General features: G+C 40.9%; 1 protein-coding gene across 1 annotated transcript; it reads right to left on the bottom strand.

The window, feature by feature from the left end:
* Window positions 1-633: 633 nt before the first annotated feature.
* On the bottom strand, window positions 634-18,359 carry LRRC40 (leucine rich repeat containing 40). Its single transcript, XM_037403835.1, has 15 exons — window positions 18,174-18,359; window positions 17,496-17,677; window positions 16,931-17,004; window positions 15,846-15,975; window positions 15,268-15,391; window positions 14,428-14,570; window positions 13,138-13,310; window positions 12,745-12,835; window positions 10,349-10,394; window positions 7,814-7,922; window positions 6,843-6,950; window positions 5,112-5,222; window positions 3,332-3,409; window positions 2,377-2,562; window positions 634-1,344 (listed from the first exon to the last, which is right to left on the bottom strand). Exons 1-15 carry the CDS (start codon window positions 18,319-18,321, stop codon window positions 1,239-1,241), a joined length of 1,809 nt encoding a protein of 602 aa, XP_037259732.1. The 5' UTR covers window positions 18,322-18,359; the 3' UTR covers window positions 634-1,238.
* Window positions 18,360-18,398: the final 39 nt, after the last annotated feature.

Below are 18,398 nucleotides of genomic sequence, written 5' to 3'. Positions count from 1 at the left end.
TACCCACGCGACGGCAGCCTTCGCACAGAGGCTGCATGGCAGAGTGCGGCAGACCCCTGTCCCTAAAGCTCCATGAGGGTACCTGTCACTTGAAAGCTTTTCCTGTGTTGCAAAGCAGTAAGCAGTTACAGTCAGGAGCAGCAGTTGTACAGAGGGACAGCAGCAAAAAAAGTGGGAGAAAACAGACAACCCTGCTCAAATACCAGAAGCAAGGCAGCCACCTTGGCCCGGCATCATGCCTGGCCACATGTGCTGTGCTGCCCACAGCAGCCACGCGGTACAGGCAGCCGCACAGCTCCAGTGACAGGCGGCTGGTCCTTCTCTGTGTGCTTATGGCAGCACTCAGTGTAGTTTTTAAAAAACCAAACGCCACCAACAGGAATCCATCCGGTACCCGTTTCAAACCCATTTCTAATGCCTGGAGCAGCCTGACAGAGACACAATGGCTCGGCAGTCACAAAGCCACCAGCCCTTCCTTTTATATTATTAATATCCATGACGCAGTAGTTACTAAAAAAAGTATCACTTTCAGGATGTGGAAGCATATTGAAATAAAAAATGAAAAGCAAATAAATGTCACTGGCTAGGAAAACTGAATTACAGTGTGTACTTAAAAAAACCCCAAACCATACAGCCAAGAGGAAACATTTATTGTTCCAATGCAGCTACCAACATCAACCACCTTGTACGTGAGGCACGCACACGGCTGCAGCACGTCTCGGACCATGCCCTTACATCATCGTACAGTTCGTGTGTTTCATCACGTACAAACCAGCAGCCAATTTTTTGAGGCAGCGGTGAAGAGCGACCAAATACCTTACAGGAGATTGTAAAACAGGCATACAAAAATCAAAGTGGCTGCTTCTGCCTTTTGCTCAAATACTTCAATGGTGACAATTCTTTTTAAAAATTAGCTTAACTGTAGAACAAACATTATCCCCATTTACTGAAGGCAGTTTCAGTGGTATTTTTATTACAGAAAGTGTAAACATCGGTTGTGGTATCTTAAAACGCGCTCCCCAAACGTGCAGCCTTGAGGGGAAAGTATTTCATAGGCGAGTTCATTCTTAACATGCAAACTATAAACACCATTGTAAATGCTTTATGGCACAGGCCAGGTTACCAATGAGCTGACGCGGTGGGAGGAAGGCAGTCAAACCCGGCAGCCTTTGGTCGGACGGGGTAAGGCTTGGCTTGTACTGGGATTCCCAAGCCTGCCAAGGACACGGGCTGTTGTATCAAGCAGGAATGCGGCTTCTCAGGTACTCCAGCACTGCAGCTGTTCCTTTTGCCAGAATGGCTGCCCGGGGAGTGCGGAACGGGTTTCCCTCTAACAGAAGTGTCCTAGAAAAAATGAGAGGGTTTCAGTTACTTGTATAGACGTTGTACCAACATGTTCATAAGCTGCAGAGAGGTTTTTAAATCTTCTGAAATTCATAACTAATTCCTCTTCTGTTCCAATAAAAGAATTTTAATTCCTGCTTCCCTAGTTCACACTAACTTATCTTCTTTAGAGACATCTGAATTTTAATTTATGCTAATAAATCAGTGGTGATATATTACTGTAGACGCATAATACACACATACCCTACTTCTTCAGCAAGCCTCTGCCAGAAGAGAGGGTGAGAAAAAGAACTTCTGAAATACAGAAATGGTACAGTAAAAAAGGAAAACTACATTAATTTGCAACCCTCCCATTTCCAGCTTAGCTGCTAGCCTCTTTGGCATGCATAAATCTCTGCGGAGGTTTTTGCTTGTGGGGGTGGCGGTGGTGTTTTGTTTTGTATTTTTGAAGTCCTTCCAGAAACTTTCCTTAAAGGAGAAAGCCAAAGGGACCAGCAATTTGTCTTTAACAAGACAGACCGCTTATGCCTAACTGTCCCCTTCGGTGTGCATTATGTAAGGGTGTTCACAGCCACCTCTCGTTATAGGTTATTTTGAGAATGTTATCCTGTCTCTTTTGCAGCAACGCGAGTTACACGCAGCGGGAAGGAGCTGAATGTATCAGCTGGCCTGCCTGGCTAACCGGCTTGTCTGCAGGTGGACCACCAGCGGGTCTGTACACACAGGCGCGTGTAACTGACTTAGTTTCCAACATTAGATCTACACAAAGCAACATACCCTTTCCTTTTTTTTTTTTTTTTTTTTTTTTTGAATCATGAAACAACTGCCCCCAGTTCTCTACAATACTGAGAAAACAAGGAAGGAATTTAACTGTTTTACAAATGCTAAGAGAGACCTTTTTTATGTATCAAGACCTATATGAACATATACTGCCAAGTAATACTTTTTCTTCTGATGATACAAGCCCTGAAGAAATCAGTCACGATATATTTTTTTATAAAACAGGTCACTACATAGACTTAGAACACACACCTTAGAGTTTCACAGTTTCCAAGTTCCGGTGGCACCTGGAGGAGATCGTTATTCTGAAGGTCCAGTGTTCCAAGCCTGTCCATCTTCTTTAGCTGCAGAGGGTCTATGGACCCAACCTGGTTGTTACTGAGCAGGATAGTCTCCAGTGCTAGGATGTGATAAAGGACGCTGGGAAATACTTTAAATCTTCAAGAAGAAAAAGGAGGCAAACCAATGAAAGTCAGAAATAGAGCAGAAACAGGGCATTAACAAAATTAGCAGCCTTTAAACATCAGACAGCATTTCAGCCTTATCATTTAAGGTACACGTTTAAACATACCGCTCTGAAAGGAGAAAGAATCCATTCTTTTACCTTGCACATCGTGAAAAAGGTCAACAAAACGCGCACATTCAAAAATGAGTGCCAGTTCAGCACCTCTAACAGAACTGCAGGCTGACTGCGTTCATTTTACAAGACTGGCTGTCTCACAGAACATGACTCGCCAGCGTAAGGAAGGGAGGCCAGCTCTTCTCTCGTGTACTTCAGAAACACCCCGCCGAGGTGGAGGAAGGCTGCTTCCGGCCCAGCCCTGCCCCTGCTGCAAGAGCAGCAGCAGCTGCCCCTCAGGGACACCGCCTGCCTGCTTCCTGCCGACCATTCCCCTTGTGTTTTTTGGAATGGCTGTACCATGGATGCTGGAGGGTAGTCCCGTTGGCATCCATTTTTGGATCTATATCATTCACAACATTGTTTAATCCCTTTTTTAACCTGTTGCTACTGCCTCTCTCCAAAACGTTTGCGGCGGAAAGTTCCCAAAATACACTACCCATTGTGTAAAGTAGTATATTCACTTCATTGCTCACAGCCTGCTGATCAAGCGCCTCCTCATTCTTACATCACACGAAAATAACATTGAATTTGGCTCAGTTCTTTTTATTATTGTATATTTTTTAAAAAATCTAAATAGTTGCTCACCTATTAAAAGAAAGATTTATTATTTGCAGTCTTGTCAGTGCCTCCATTTCCTCAGGTAAAGATGTCAAAAAGTTATTTCTGTGTATCAAATGAAGACAAAAAATAATCACTAACTTCTATGAAAGTCCAGTTAAGAATCCACAGAGACAGAATATGCATATTTACCAGTGCCAACATGCTGTCTTAACCCAATTAATTGCTTCATAAATGGGTCAAGCCCACGTTCAAGTACAGATGCTTGCTACTGCAAGCCAGTTTGCATTCTCATTTCTGCCAGCAGGAGATGTAAAGTCTGTCCTCTAAAGATTCCCAAGTACTTCAAAGCATCTAACAACTCCACAAACCTGCCCGGCACTTCAGCTCCTTGTGTTTCAGAGGAAAGCTTAAGAAACCGCCCACATCTTGGTGCCAAAGTGAATCGGTAGGATAACTCTAAACTTCTTCAAAAGTCTTTTAGCCCACTATCTAATAGCTGTAACAAACTCGTTTACGGCTACTGTCAACGTAGTGTTTCCCACGACAGGAAGCCATTCAGAAGCTTCTTAAATACAAGGAAGACACCTTGTTTGTCCTTACAAACCCCTAGAGCCTGAGTGTGACACAAAGAGCCACTCCAGAAAAATGCAGACCACTCACTACAAGATGCCCAGACTTAGACCTAAATCCTTAATCACCAAGATATTCAACCTCGTTCCCTCATCAATCTCAATATGATCACACATTTCTGTGGTCTTCAGCCTCGCTCCTCCATCGGCAGCATGTACACCGCAGAATCACTGGCTGGTTGGAGGTGGCAGGGACCTCTGGAGCTCATGCGGTCTGAGCCCCTGGCGCAGGTGGCACAGGGCCCCATCCGGTTGGGTTCCGGGGCTCTCCAAGGATGGAGACTCCCTCACCTCCCTGAACAACCTGTGCCCGCGCTCAGTCACCCTCACAGGGACAAAGTGTCTCCTGGTGTCCAGAGGGACCCTCCTGGGTGTCCCTGTGTGCCCGTTGCCTGCAGTCGTGCCCCAGGGCACCACATGAGGAGCCTGGCTCTGTCCTCAGCACCCTCCCTGCGGGTGTCTGCACACACAGACGAGACCCCTGAGCTCTGCTCCAGGCTGAGTAGCCCCAGCTCTGCCAGCCTCTCCTCGGAGGAGAGATGCTCCAGACCCTTCAGCTTGGTGGCCCCTCGCTGGACTCTCTCCAGACACAAGCAGATTACTTTAGATCAAGCCAAAGGTAAAACCTGTCTGCGGCCGCACTTTGCTACTTCTCATTTTGTGAAACGCCAAAGACAAAATGCCAGGAAGCTAATCCCAATTGTGTATTATTCAGGAGTTGGAGAAGGTAAAATGACAGTAAGTAGCAATCTGTTGCAAACAAAATAGCCACAGACAGCTTCAGATTCAGGCAGCACAACAGGATTTGTACCCTGCCTGTACCACTTCCCAACTACCCTCCAGGATTTTGGGGGGTGGGTTTCTTTTGTGGGGTGGCTGGGGGTTGCTTTTAAATAGCAACTTAACATCCCTGTCAGCCTTTTTATGACTGAGGCAAGACCTTTCATCACAGCAAGTCTCAGAGCTTGGCCACTTGGGGGTTTTTCTGTTTTTCTTTAAGCAATGCCTAAATCTAGGCCACTTGCTATTTCCAATCTGCCGGTCATTCAACTGTCACGGAGGCATTTTGGGAAATGAAAAATTATTTCAGTACTGCTATTCCACTGTAACAGATGGCTGGTTTAAAAAGGCATTAAAATAAGTTAGAGAAAGGAAGTCCAACACACGTCACAAACCTGATATCCAAATGTGTCAATTTATGGAGCATGCAGAGCTCCAAGGAAATAGATGAGATTTTATTGAAGCCAAGGCTGACAGCACAAACTGAGTCTTTCAGCTCCACAATCCTGAAAGCCAACACGAATATACTTTTATTATGTAAGCTCACGTTTGCATTCTGTTTTCTAAATTATTGAAAGAAACCCTGCTTTATTCCATAAATCAAGGACACCTGACATTTCAGAAGCAGTTTTGTGAAGATAATGGAAAGTTCCACCTGTGAAAGTTGCCTGTCCTGGCATCTTACACTTGATGAAAGACAAAGCTCAGAATCATCTAACTAAAGTTATTGGGAGAGTAAATTTTCTTTCATTGATTAGGAGAGCAAATTTTACTACAAAAGCCTGCTCACGTAAATGCAGTTAAGAGGTATTTTCAGAAACTATGGCACATATGGCCATCACTGCCATCTCCTGCCCTGTAAATATTTTAACAAAAGACTCTATCCATCTTCTTTAGCAGTCAAACAAACAGAAAGAGATTGTTATTTTATTTCTACCTTTCTGTCCCACTGTTCTCCGATTACAAATTCCAGGAAACATAGCATTTGCTGCTTCTTGTAAAAGGGTATCGTATTAAGATGCTTTAGTGTAAAAGCCCCCCTCCAAAAAAAAAAATTCCCTACAATAGATTCTCTGGTTTAGCCCTAAAAATAAAAGGTAATTAAATGACAAAATACTCCTCTCTCCTATCTTGCTTGCCACTGAATTGTCTAGCACCTAGCGGCTGCACACCTACACCTATCCCCAGTGAATGCAGCAGCCTCTAATATAGAGAAAAAGCATAGGAGGCACAGGCATTATGTTGCTAAATTGATTTTCTAGAAACTGTGCTGAGGAGCAATTTTTTTTCCTATAAGAAAAAGATCACGCCTCTTCAAGTTCTATGTGCTAAAGGTTAAATGTTCAGCACGCTTGGGTCCAAGAATGGAAATAAGCTGCCCCCACAAACGTGGTGGTAACCTTAAAAATCAGCTTTCATGATTTTCTTATGAAATGAAGGTTACCAGAGATGCAGTAACCTTCCTCCTCACACAAAGAGACTATTTATTCCATTAATGTTAAGAGAATGCTTCTCCTTAACTGTGGATGACATAACAAGTGCAATAATATCAAACGCTATGCGATGAGACAGAAAACCTATCAAGAAAAAAGGCATGGAAATTGTTCAGGCTTCCTTAAAAAAAGAACTACAAACAATTATGCTATCTGAAGACACTGAATTTAAATAGAACCTCAGCTATAGTATGAAGTTATCACCCAATAAAGTGGTGAATTATCTTCATATAGGAAAAAGACTGCTTTATAGAGAAAACAATACTACACTGTAGCTAAGTACAGCACTTCATTATTATGAGAAGTCACATCAGTCTCTCACCATTCATTTCAACAACGCTTAGCAAAGCAAGATGAAAAACAACATGTAATGAAAGCAATACTGAGTAGAGCCAAGCTGCTTTTTATCGCCATCTTCACGTTAATCAACAGACCCACCTGCATGCTATTCGTACTAGAAACACAAGTGCCTTATTCAGCTTCCCAATTATACTTTCATTTATGTGTTGTGTGCATATACAACCACATACACCGCATAAAGTGTAAATCTACTCAACTCAGGAAAACACAAGGTGCTGAGGAACAAAAATAAAAAAGAAAGCAACGAATAGAGAATGACCTTTACAAAAGTACCTTGGAGGAATTTCACTCAGCTGGTTTTTGCTGAAGTTGACAGTAGTGACCGGATTGCCTCTGACTGCATTGAACAGTTCGTCGGGAATCACAGCTGCCTGCTTCTCACTACACAATGGAAAGCATTTAAGCTGGATAACATGAACAAGTTAACAATTTCCTATTAACAAGACATTTTCCTGTTCTTGTAGAAAAAGATGAGTAGTAGAATAGATACATAAATACCTACAGTTTGAAGTCCTCGAAGGACTGTTAATCAGAAAGCTACCATTCACTGTACAGTGTTACATGGCACCTGGGCAATAGCGTCACTTCACACCGGCACCCTGATCTGTTACCTTGCTTAAGAAAAATCAGCAAGAGCCGAGTTATGCCACTACCTCAACAAATGTGTAAAGTGCTACAGTGGGCCAGAAAGGGTAGCAAGACTGGCATTAAACAGATTTCCCCCTCTCAGCTCAGTGAGTAACGACTCTATTTGGGATCACAAATGAACATTTGTGGCCGGCCCAGCCCTTTCACCACAGCAAGGTCCTTTCCACCTTCCAGCTCACAGCAGCACTACGCATTTCACCAGCAGGTCTCAGCAAACACTGTGCTCTTCCCCTTTCCCAGCCTAACTAGTTACATTGTTGGTTACATTTAAGAAATAACCAAAGAGGGACTCACCTACTACAAGATAATCTGAGACTTAATGAAAACTGCTAAAGAAGTTTAAAAGGTATTAAAAGCACCTGAAGGTATTAAGCATTTCACTGAGTTAACAGGAACATTACTGTGGGATATTTGATTACAATGAAATAATTAAAAACCCTGGCAATTCAAATCTGCCTATTCCTGAGCACACAAAGTTAAAAATGCACAAATGCTGCAGGATTCGCAGCCAGTTTTTGCAGGGGTGTGTGTGTGTGTCAAAAAATAGAAAAGTATTCTTACAGCTTTAAAAATAGGTAATATTTCAAAACGCGTACCTATATTCCAATAATTTTAGTGATGTTATGGCATGCATGTTAATCCTTGACTCACTTGGGAGAGTCATGGCTGTCACAGGAGGCTCTTCATTTGGCCTAGTCACATCATCTAGAGATAACAAGCATATACAGTCACACAAACTACAGGCTGCAGCCAGCTGTGGTGTTCTGAATGACCAGGATGGAAAGGTTCGGTGTCCCTAGTCACCTGCCATCACACTTTTTTAATTCTTCCTGTATCCTGGCTCAATGGAATACAATCTGATTCAGATGATTTCAAGAATTTTATTGTAACGATTTTAGATTTTTTGTAATCTTGGGCTTCTGGTTTGTTTGGTTTTGGGGAGGTGAGAGGGAGAGGGGACGACACGCATTTTAAAAACTGGTCAGGAAGCCATAGAGATGTTATGCTAGCTGTTATGTTAGGCAGCAGCCTCCATCGGTCAAGGAGCTAGAAACAATGATAAACAAGGAATTTGGGCTACAAATTATCTACACCACCTATACCCAAAACAGCAAATTCGGCCACAATTTTTTTTTAAACATTAATACTTATAAACTTTCATCACACTGTTCTCTGTTAAGTTCCTTTTGATTACTACCTACAATCCACATAAAAAAAGCTCGTGGTGTTGCAAGGCTACTTTGAATATTTAAGAAATGCGGATTAAAAGCATTGTTCTGCACATCTGAGGTGTGGCATCACACCCCAGGGATCCACATACGCATCAGTGAGGTAAAACTTAGCTAGAAGTCCAAATATATGATAAATCCAACTTCTGCTAAAAGAGATTGAACAAAACTCTATGGAAACTCAGTAGTATTCACGAATAAAAGTCTATAACAATTGCACCTAACAGCAGCTAGTTATCCTTTCATTAAGGAAGGTCAAAAAGGTCAAAACCAAGCAAAAAAAGAGGCCTTCTTCCAGTTTAAACCTCCACAGAAACAGGACTGCTACTGCTTTAGCTTCAACTCAGATACCATAACAGGTAGAGTAAAATCACAAGCACTGTTGTACATACAAGACATTAGCTGATTTTATTATCCACAATTATATTATTATAGTTCACCAGATAAGCTTCTGAGTACGTCCTCTAGCATTCAATTATTTTATTACTCAATTTCTGTTAAGTTAATAATGTCAGATTTGCACAGAAACTGACATTTTGAAGCAATTTTATATGCTGCAGTAACCTAATTAATACTGCCATCCTCTGGCAGATGGATAGAAAATCTACTTTAAACGGAAAATGCACACATACCATTTTCAATAAAAGTTGCTTACATGTATTATCAAGGCTCCTTCTAATTTGATAAGTTAAGCATTTTTTGCCATTTAAGTGCAGCATAATCATAAATATAAATATCTTATTTAACACGACCAGTGAATGCAGATATTTTGACTACTTTATGTTTTAAAACTTAAGAAAGATTAAGATCTCTAGAGATGGTAAACCGAAGTCCTGGTTTGAAAGGATTTCATCTTCTCAGTATGCAAGCTACTTAAGGACTCTGACAGCCTGTTTCCCATATAACAAAAAATAAACTATATCTCTGCTATTTTGTTTAGAAAACACAGAAAAGAAAAAAACAAATCCAAATGCCAAAGTAGCTCAGTGAATTAGAAGCCCCAGTATCAATCTGGAAAATGACCTGAGTGCGCTGAAGCAACTCACAGGTTTTTGTCTGTTTTAATACTACAGGTTCATTTTCACAAGGTATCGTATCTGTTAGAGAAACGCGAGACAGAATCATCTAGGTGCTTTTTAATCCACAGAGACAGAGCTTTGCATACAAGAGAGGACTCTGCAAAAAACACAGCGCATTTGCGCAGAGAATCACCTTGAAACATTTCATCTCATTTTCTGCTTTATGTCTTTTTAATTATTTCTATAGGAAATGTTGGGATCAAGGCTACTGGACAGTAGGAAGATAAATTCTAACAGGCCAGGATTAGAATGATGTTTAAAATAATCAGCTACTTTCTCCCCAAAACTTTTTATATTCTTAGTCAGCTATGAGGTAGACTTCATGACATCACCAAGACTTGAAGGCAGAATTTCCACGCGTGTACTTCTGGGAATCACAGGACTGCACCGCCCATGCTATTACATAAGTAATACATAATATCTCTGCAAAATGTCACCTACTCTTGGTTACAGTATAATGACCAAGCCAGCAGACAGATGGCAAGCTTAAAAGGAAGATCCCCTTATCTAAAACTTCCCATGTTGATGTTCGGAGGAAAAATAAAAAAGCTGCTGGAATTCCTCATGCAAAATGCATAAAGGGACCAGGGGAAAAATTATTATTTTACTAAATTATAGTCCTCAGTAGGGACTGTTTGTTATTCAGTATTATCTAATAAAATAAGAAAGAGAAACAGCATTGAGATATAAGAGCAAAGTGTAAAGAAAATTCTTATTGCAGGAGAACTGGAGAAACCTGGATTAAAAAAACTACCCTCCATAGGTTCTAATTTAATTTCTTAAGAAGGTTCTCTTTAAACTGCAATGCAATACAGCAACATACCTTGGATTTTGCTTCTTAGATATTTCAGAAGTTCCTGGGTGCCTTTCTTTAAAAAATAAAAAAAGCCAGTAAGCATTTGCCAGCCAGTGTTTACACAGCTGTTTTGACAATGAAGAATGACAATTCCAGTCACACAGGTGGAGCCTGTGGCACTGCTGACTATAAAATCCACCTAAGGCTTCCCATAGAAAAACCCTCCTCTTTGCAGCAGCTGATCAACTTGCTTATTTACAATTTTGTTTTATTCCAGCTGAAAACTTCCAATCCCATATCACTACCCCAGGCTCCACATTTTTAGCTTTTTATCTTAAGTAGTTACCCGGTTCCAAGAGCAAGGGAAAAATGAACTTAATCTTCCCTTGCAGAAGGTCTAGTACAATTATGCTTTGGAGAAGACATTTAAATTTTGTCAAGGAAGCTGACTGTTCAGGGCTTTGGTGACTTTTTATGTACAAAATTATAACCTCTGGGAAAACCACTGCAGTTTACATAATTTGCATGAATTTTTAACAGCTTGATCCTCCGAAGACTTTACTTTCTATCCTGTCACAGCAACTTCTACTGGTAAAACAAAGTCTATGAGTAATCAAGCATAATCTCACAAGGCCATTTATTTCAGGATAAAGCTAGGTTTTCCTCACAGTTTTTACATGCTTCTCCTTAATGCTTTAAAACCAGGGACTGAACTAAAGTGCTGAATATGAATTAACATTTCTCATTCCAGCTGCCATCTGTATTACACACAGTAAGACACTGGCTGATTTGAATGCAGAGGGGATAAGGAAAATGTGGATGTTGGAAAGGGAGGAATCCTCGCAAGGAATCTGGTGAGATGACAGAAACAGAAGACAAAAGGCTGAGAAAGAGAGGCCAGAGGAGGCCGGGACTGACTACAGGCACAGCTACGCATAGCATGTGCTGAGCTGCGTAAGACAAGGGAAGCCACTATGGAAGAACCTGAAAACTTTTAAGGAAAAGGTGGTCATCAAACAGAAAGCTGAGTAAAGTCATGTGGCTTGCACAGAGAGGAAAGCAGACAGAAAGACAAAGCTCATCAGCCATGTGATGGTATGTTACACAAAAAGGAGAGACTAGGATTTAACAGAAAATTACTAGAAAGTCATCCAGAAACAGGACAAGTGCCTGCTGTGCTACACTTACTCCCCAGTACCTGCCAATCCTTAATCTCAGTATTCACCTGCTTCTAAGTGGTGCCCGGGGAACGCTACAAGCTTTACCAATTACTCTTCTAAATCAAATGTAAAAAAGTCTAGGTAAGTATATAAAATTCCAGTTATATGAATTCACATGTGGGTAATGGATCAAGACAGTCTAAGTATAAAATATCATAATCCTTGTACCTGCCGTTTTCTACAAATCTGAAATACACACTAGAAGTTACACACATCTATGCTCTTACATTTGAAAGACAGCAAATCCTCAGAAGCTAGAGAATACCAGAACTGAAGTAACCAGGCAACCTGAACTCAAACTCCTTTGTCTGCGCATTTTAAGCCAAGTTTGAACTCTGGAATCATGTATGACTTCCACCCACTGAGGCCTTGCTCATTAATTTAGTGCATACAATGCCCATTTAATCAGATACACAATGTTTTGCCTCTTCTGACAGATACTAAAAAAAATCATTTCAACAGAGTCTTCACTGAGGCTTACTTTTAGAGAATCCCAGTGCTTTGTAAACATTTATTTTATAACACTGGCAGAAGCACAGAAAGAAGTAATGTATACCACCAACAGGAAGAGGGGCCTGCCTCGGAATAAAAATAACAGGCAATTCCATAGCGGCTGCAGTGCCCATGCTCCAGCCTCCCTCCTGCCCTATGTACTAGTTTGCTCACACAGAGCTCACACCTTCACTTTGGCAGTCACCTACAAAGGGAATGCAAATCTGAGGTGTATGTTATTCTTAAGAAAACATACTACATCAGTTTGTTATTGCTCAAAATGGATGTGCCATCAAATATGCTTTGGAAATTGAATCCTAGATCCTTAATTCAGGGAAGTAGGAAACAAAAAACAGAAATCCATGCACGTCTAGGAAAAGCCTGATGTAAAGTACTCGCCCAGCATTGCAACGGGATTAGGCAGCAGACCTATTGCTTCATTTGCAATATATATTGCAGCTTCTATAGCACATCAGAAAGCAATGACTGCCTTTATTCCACAGTCCCCATGGTCTTATGCACTGGATCAGACTCGAGTGGAAAGAGTACCCAAATCACAATACACACAAACAAAAGAGATGGATTAAAGTTGCACAGGTTACTTGAAATCTGGGCGTATTCTGTGGGGTTTTTTTACTGTTCTGGCTACACAATTTGGATCATGTACATATGCAACATAACCAAACTTTACATACAGTCTACAGTGCTTACTTGCAGAAGGTCTCTTCGAATGGTTCTCAAAGGATTTCCCTCTAATGCCAGGAATTTCAGCTGAGGAAGGTTCCCCAACGTATAAGGCAACCTGCAAATGGAAACAACTCATTTCAAAGAGGCTTCCAAACAATTTCTAAAGAATTTGCAATGGTTTGTCAGATGGCCTGGTATTCTCAACCTCAGGTTCCAATAAAAAGATACAGAACATACTACAGTTAACAAAGGCACAGTTTGACCATAACAATTACACAATGTACAAATGGTTCATTTTGTGACTGAGCCCTTTTTAAATTACATTTTACAAAGTGTAATACATCATTATAGAATTAGTTGTCATTAGATGGCATTAGCTATGCCTCATCTCAGACACAACACAGCTTTTAATATTACCTACTGATATCATTGTTGGCGAGGTCAAGTCGCTCCAACTTCTGAAGCAGAGTAATTTCATCAGGAACCGATTTTATCTTGTTGTCTCTAAGTTCCAGTACAGAGAGGGAATTCAGATGCTTCAAATTATCTGCATTTAGTATTTCGATCTGATTTTCACCAGCATGTAATTCCTATGGAAACAAAGATCATCCACAATTGTGTCACTCTAGAAAGATTGCTTTGTAACTTACTCATTTCCTAAATCATGACATTGGCAAAAACAGATGATGACATGGAGAAAATATAGATCTTATTATCTTTCATCTGCACATGAAACATCAAACACTCCAAAGAGAGACCCAAGTCTGAACTTAGCTTTTTTGGAACCATCACAGATCCCTCAGCTTTAAGTTCCATTTCCAAGCCAGGAATAAATTTGCTCCACTTTTGTCAGGAACTTGTCAACAACTTCTTTACTCAAGAAGTTTCTTAAATGTCAAGTTATAGGAAGTTGAGAGGGTAGCTCTCCATCTCCCTATTGGAAATGTTTCATTTATAATGGAAAAATTGAATGGTTCTTTAGACCAAAAAGAATGTACACACATGCTGCTGTATGGACTAAGGCACTCAACTTCAAACACCAAGAATTTTGTTAGAAAATGCTGAAATAGATTGGGATTTTAACTACTGAGTTCAGAGTTACGCAGAAATAAAGCATCTGCATTCTTTGATGGATTTGATCATTGAAAACAACACAGCGATAAAGGCATTCACTTGGCCCAATCATTTTTCTGTGAATTGAGTAACAAATTTCTGATGTTCTGAGACAGGCGATTTTCGATTTTAAACATACCAGGAATTAAGGCTACAAAATATCTGGAAGATCTAATTATGCTAGAAGGAAGAGGAAAAAAACAAAAAAACCAGTACTTTCTCTGCCGTTACAAATAAAAAAATTATAACGAACAAAATACATTTATCCAGAATATGTTCCTAGAGATAAAACAATAACATAGCACAACTGTTGCAGGCAATACTAAATCTAGATTTTCAGTCATTCCTCTTCAAGTATTTCCTTTATTTTTCAAATCTGAAGAACACTGCTGCAAACTTGTCTTCCTAGTGACCTTAAGACTGACCAATGTGGACAGTAATTGCAAATGAGGGTGTATTAAATGGAGTTCTAGACAAATAATTATGAACTTTTGATCACAGCACTTCACAAAAATTTGTGCTTTAAGTGACAGTCATTATTTTAAAAGTTTACAGCAAACAGATTTACAGCCTACCGACCACTTCAAACCTTACCTTCAGTAATTTGCATGAGGGAAATTCTGGTAAGGAACGTAATTTATTTTTTCTCAGATAAAGTTGTTCCAAAGATGCCATAGTTGCTAACTGAGAAGGTACAGTTTCCAGGTAGTTTTTAGTACAATCCAGTAGTCTTAAGCCTACAGAAGTAAGCACGCCATGACAGACAGAAAAAGAAGGTAAAATAAAAACTGATTTTCTACAGAAGCATAAATATCCTGGTTTTCAAAACAAACGTAACAACATTTCGCCAAACAGAATTCTGACAGAAATCAAAGCAGTTAGCATCAACATTTCTGTAAACAAGGCATCTGCTTTTCATTTATGCTTCACAGAACATTCTGGAATGCTTTCAATGACACTGACAAATACTACCTCTTGTCAAGAAAGGGTCTAATATTGCTTTGTATTTAATATTTAAATGTTAGAAGTGAACTTTATCACTCTAATTTAGGGGTTTTTCCTCTCCAATAATTCCAACTATCTCTCATTTATGCTTTACTTTCCACTCAAAATATGCAATAAAGACAAAAAAATTTCAAATTTCTTACTGCAGCCTTAAGGCTATTAACTTCTAAGCAGAACTTATTAATCCTTACGTGCTTCTCATCACTCCATGTCCCACTTATCAAGAAATATGAACCATAAGAGGACTGCAGTTTGATATACAGCAGCTGTAACTGATTTTTTAAAAATCATTCTGAACTAACGTTCTTGAGAATACATTAGCTCTTTTAAGAACATATTTTCAAAATCCTGAGTAATATACACTATATTTCTGAACATAACTACAGAACTGGCTGTATGGCATTAAATAATCTGAGGGAAGTAATTTACTTTTCATCACACTGATATCCGCAGGCAGGTTCTTCAGCTGATTACAAGACAAATTGAGTCGCACTAAGTTAATGAGCAAAGCAAAACTTGATGGAATGTCTGTGAGATGGTTGTTGGAAAGATCCTGAAGATTTTTAAAAAAAAAAAAGAGGAAGAGAGTGAGGTTAGAAAGAGATGTTTAAAATATCCCACGAGTATTGCTACTGCAAAATTAATTACTGGCAGAACATTAAAATTAGATGGCTGACATCTTCAGGATCTCCCTGACAGAAATGTGAATAGAAGAAAAAAAAGTCTCCCTTGACTGACAGATCACAAGGGATTTGATTTTTCTTAAAATATTTGGCAAACCAAGAGCAAAACTTGGTTTCAAACAAAAAAAAGACAAAAAAAACCCAACACAAAACAAAACAAAACCCCACCACTGTGCCCACCATTAGAATACTCATTAGAATATTCAGAGTTCTGCCATCTAAGCTATGGATTTTTTTAATTAGCAGTAACAAAACATGGATATATCAGCGCAAAACACAGATATATCTGCACAAACAAGCGTTTTTAAAAAAGTTGTAATTTACTAATTCTTCTAAATTGACAAGCTGTCCAAATCCATCTGGCAAGTGGCTCAGCTCATTGTGATGAAGAAGAAGGCTCTTCAAATGTGACAACTGCATCAACTCTTCTGGGACACTTTTCAGTTTGTTGTGGCTGGTATTAAAACATGGAACACAAAAGGAAAAAACAATTACTAAGTAGTTTTAAGAACATAACCACTTACAGAACACTTGTGCTACACATGATGCTGTCCAAACTACAGCTGCAACACTTTTATCAGCTGGTTTATCTTAGCCACCCACAGCCTATTGAAACACAAACCCTTCAGATGTGAGAGCCTTCAGATGTGAGAGCACGCACAAAGCACATCCAGCATCAGATACACTGGATATTCTGTGCTGGCACAGACTTAACTATTAATTACATTGACAGACAGACAGGCTTCTGCAAAACATTCTCATGTTGCGGCATATACATGTGCTCACTGTTCAGGGTACCATCACCCTTAAGAAAAATCCATCTCCTACAACTGTTACAGCCTTCTACAATGGATTAGTTTCCTGGGAGAAATTCGTTAGGCTTGTTTGTTTATTTGTTCAAGAATACTTTTAATCCTTATCTGAATTTACAATATTCCAGATGGACCTTTTTTGGGGGCTTTATGTAGTTCACACTCAAGAGTGGCAAGTGTAGCCTCTTTCTCCCTCTGCACAAATTTACTCCAGTAAACAATGTTATGAACTTGCCAGCAATAACAAGATCTATACAACTATTTACAATGTATGTTAATCACAACAAAAAGTATTTTTATACTCAAAACTGCCAGACTGAAGGAAATGAATGTAGATATTGCTTGTGTCATTATCCAAAACATCACCATTTTTCACCTTCCAGGCAAGAATGTGACTTTGCAGATCATTAAAAGTAATTTTAACGTATGATCATCAGTTTTGACTCAAAACTTACTATTCTCAATATACTCATATTTTCTAGTTAAAAATCTGAAATTAATTTTCTGAAAGAAAATGTGATATACTGCAATCTCTTGTTTTCACTGTGAAAGCCACCGCGGTATTTCTCACGTTCCAGTTTTGCAATGTGTACTTACCTGACATCAAGTTTCTGAAGATTTTCTAGTTGTCCTAAAGCAGAAGGAAGTGATGTCAGCTGATTATCATGCACCTGGAAAATACAAGTTTTTAGAATACACTTACTAATTCTTACTTTGTACATTTTCCTTGCCTATCTCAGATTGTTTCTGCTCACCTAATACAGCGAATAATTCTGTACACAAGTTAACAGCTATGTACGTGCCTCAAAGCAATTACCAAATGTGGCATTGCAACTGCTGATCTGCAAAATTCTACTTAATTGACGGCAAACATTAAGAGATTAAATATGAAGGGGGGGGAGGGGGGGGAGTGTGCAGGAAAGGTGGCTGCATCCAGTAGTAGCTCTTCCTTCAGTGTCCATAACAAAATTTCCTAGATGTTTCCACAAAACAGTAACCCCTACCAGCACATAAACCAATACATTGTCAGAGTGCTCTGTAACAATCTTTATCTTGGGAATACACCTGTGCCACTTCTACATGCCCACCGCTGCAATGAAATGCAAAACAAAGATCCAAGACTTTATTTTCCCACCTGCCATGATGGGATCACCGTACTTACATCCAGAACAGTGAGCGCGGGCAGTAGTTTGACATCCTCTGAAAGACACTGCAGTTTGTTTGAGGCGAGTATCAGCTTGGTCAGATCTGTTTGTTCCCACCAGCGATCCACAGCACCAAAAGAGAGATTTTGATGAGCTTCCTCCGGAGTATCCAAATTTATCCTCCACACATGATCAGGCACTATGTTCACAAAACACAGGCAGCAATTAAATTCTTCATGTATTTACTCTACAACTTCCACTGTCATATACATCCACACATACAGTCAATTGTATTTTTAAGGAGACATTTTTCCAGAGCAGACACTAACAAGCTAATGGCAATCTGCCAGCAACGGCCAAAAGTAAGCTGATCTGCAAGCAGATAGCTGGAAATACTCATTGCTGTTGCTCCATCTGTAGTCCTCCTGCCCTGACCGGGTGGCACCGCCGAGCGCAGGGAGGCACCCCAGGTCCGCAAGCACCGCGGCCTGCTCCCTCAGCTGAAGAGCGGCTTGGCTCTTCACGCCAGAAGGCAGCAGGGCGCGGGCGGCAGGCCCACCACGGCGGCAACCGCGGCTGAGCGTGGCTGAGGCGCGGGGCAGAAGCGCTGTACCCGCCGGCTACAGGGCAGGGCAAGCCGCGGCGCGGCCCCGCCGGGGCCCCCCGCCGCCCCGGGGCCGGCTCCCCGCGCTCACCCTCGCTGAGGCTCCGGCCCGACAGGTTTAGCTGCCCGCTCTTCCGAGCCGCCCGGATCAGCCCCTGCGGCACGGCGGGGCCCGGCTCCGCCGGCCGCCTGAAGCCGGCACGGGGGTCCCCAGCCCGCACCCTCCGCGCCGCCGCCATCCCTCCTTCCCTCCCTCCCGCGCCGGCCGGCACCGCCCCGCCGAGCAGGCGGGGCCCGGGCTCCGGCAGCCGCCCCG

Source organism: Falco rusticolus, chromosome 11, assembly GCF_015220075.1.
Source record: "Falco rusticolus isolate bFalRus1 chromosome 11, bFalRus1.pri, whole genome shotgun sequence".
NCBI lineage: Eukaryota > Metazoa > Chordata > Aves > Falconiformes > Falconidae > Falco > Falco rusticolus.
This window is presented reverse-complemented; position numbering and strand designations above follow the sequence as displayed.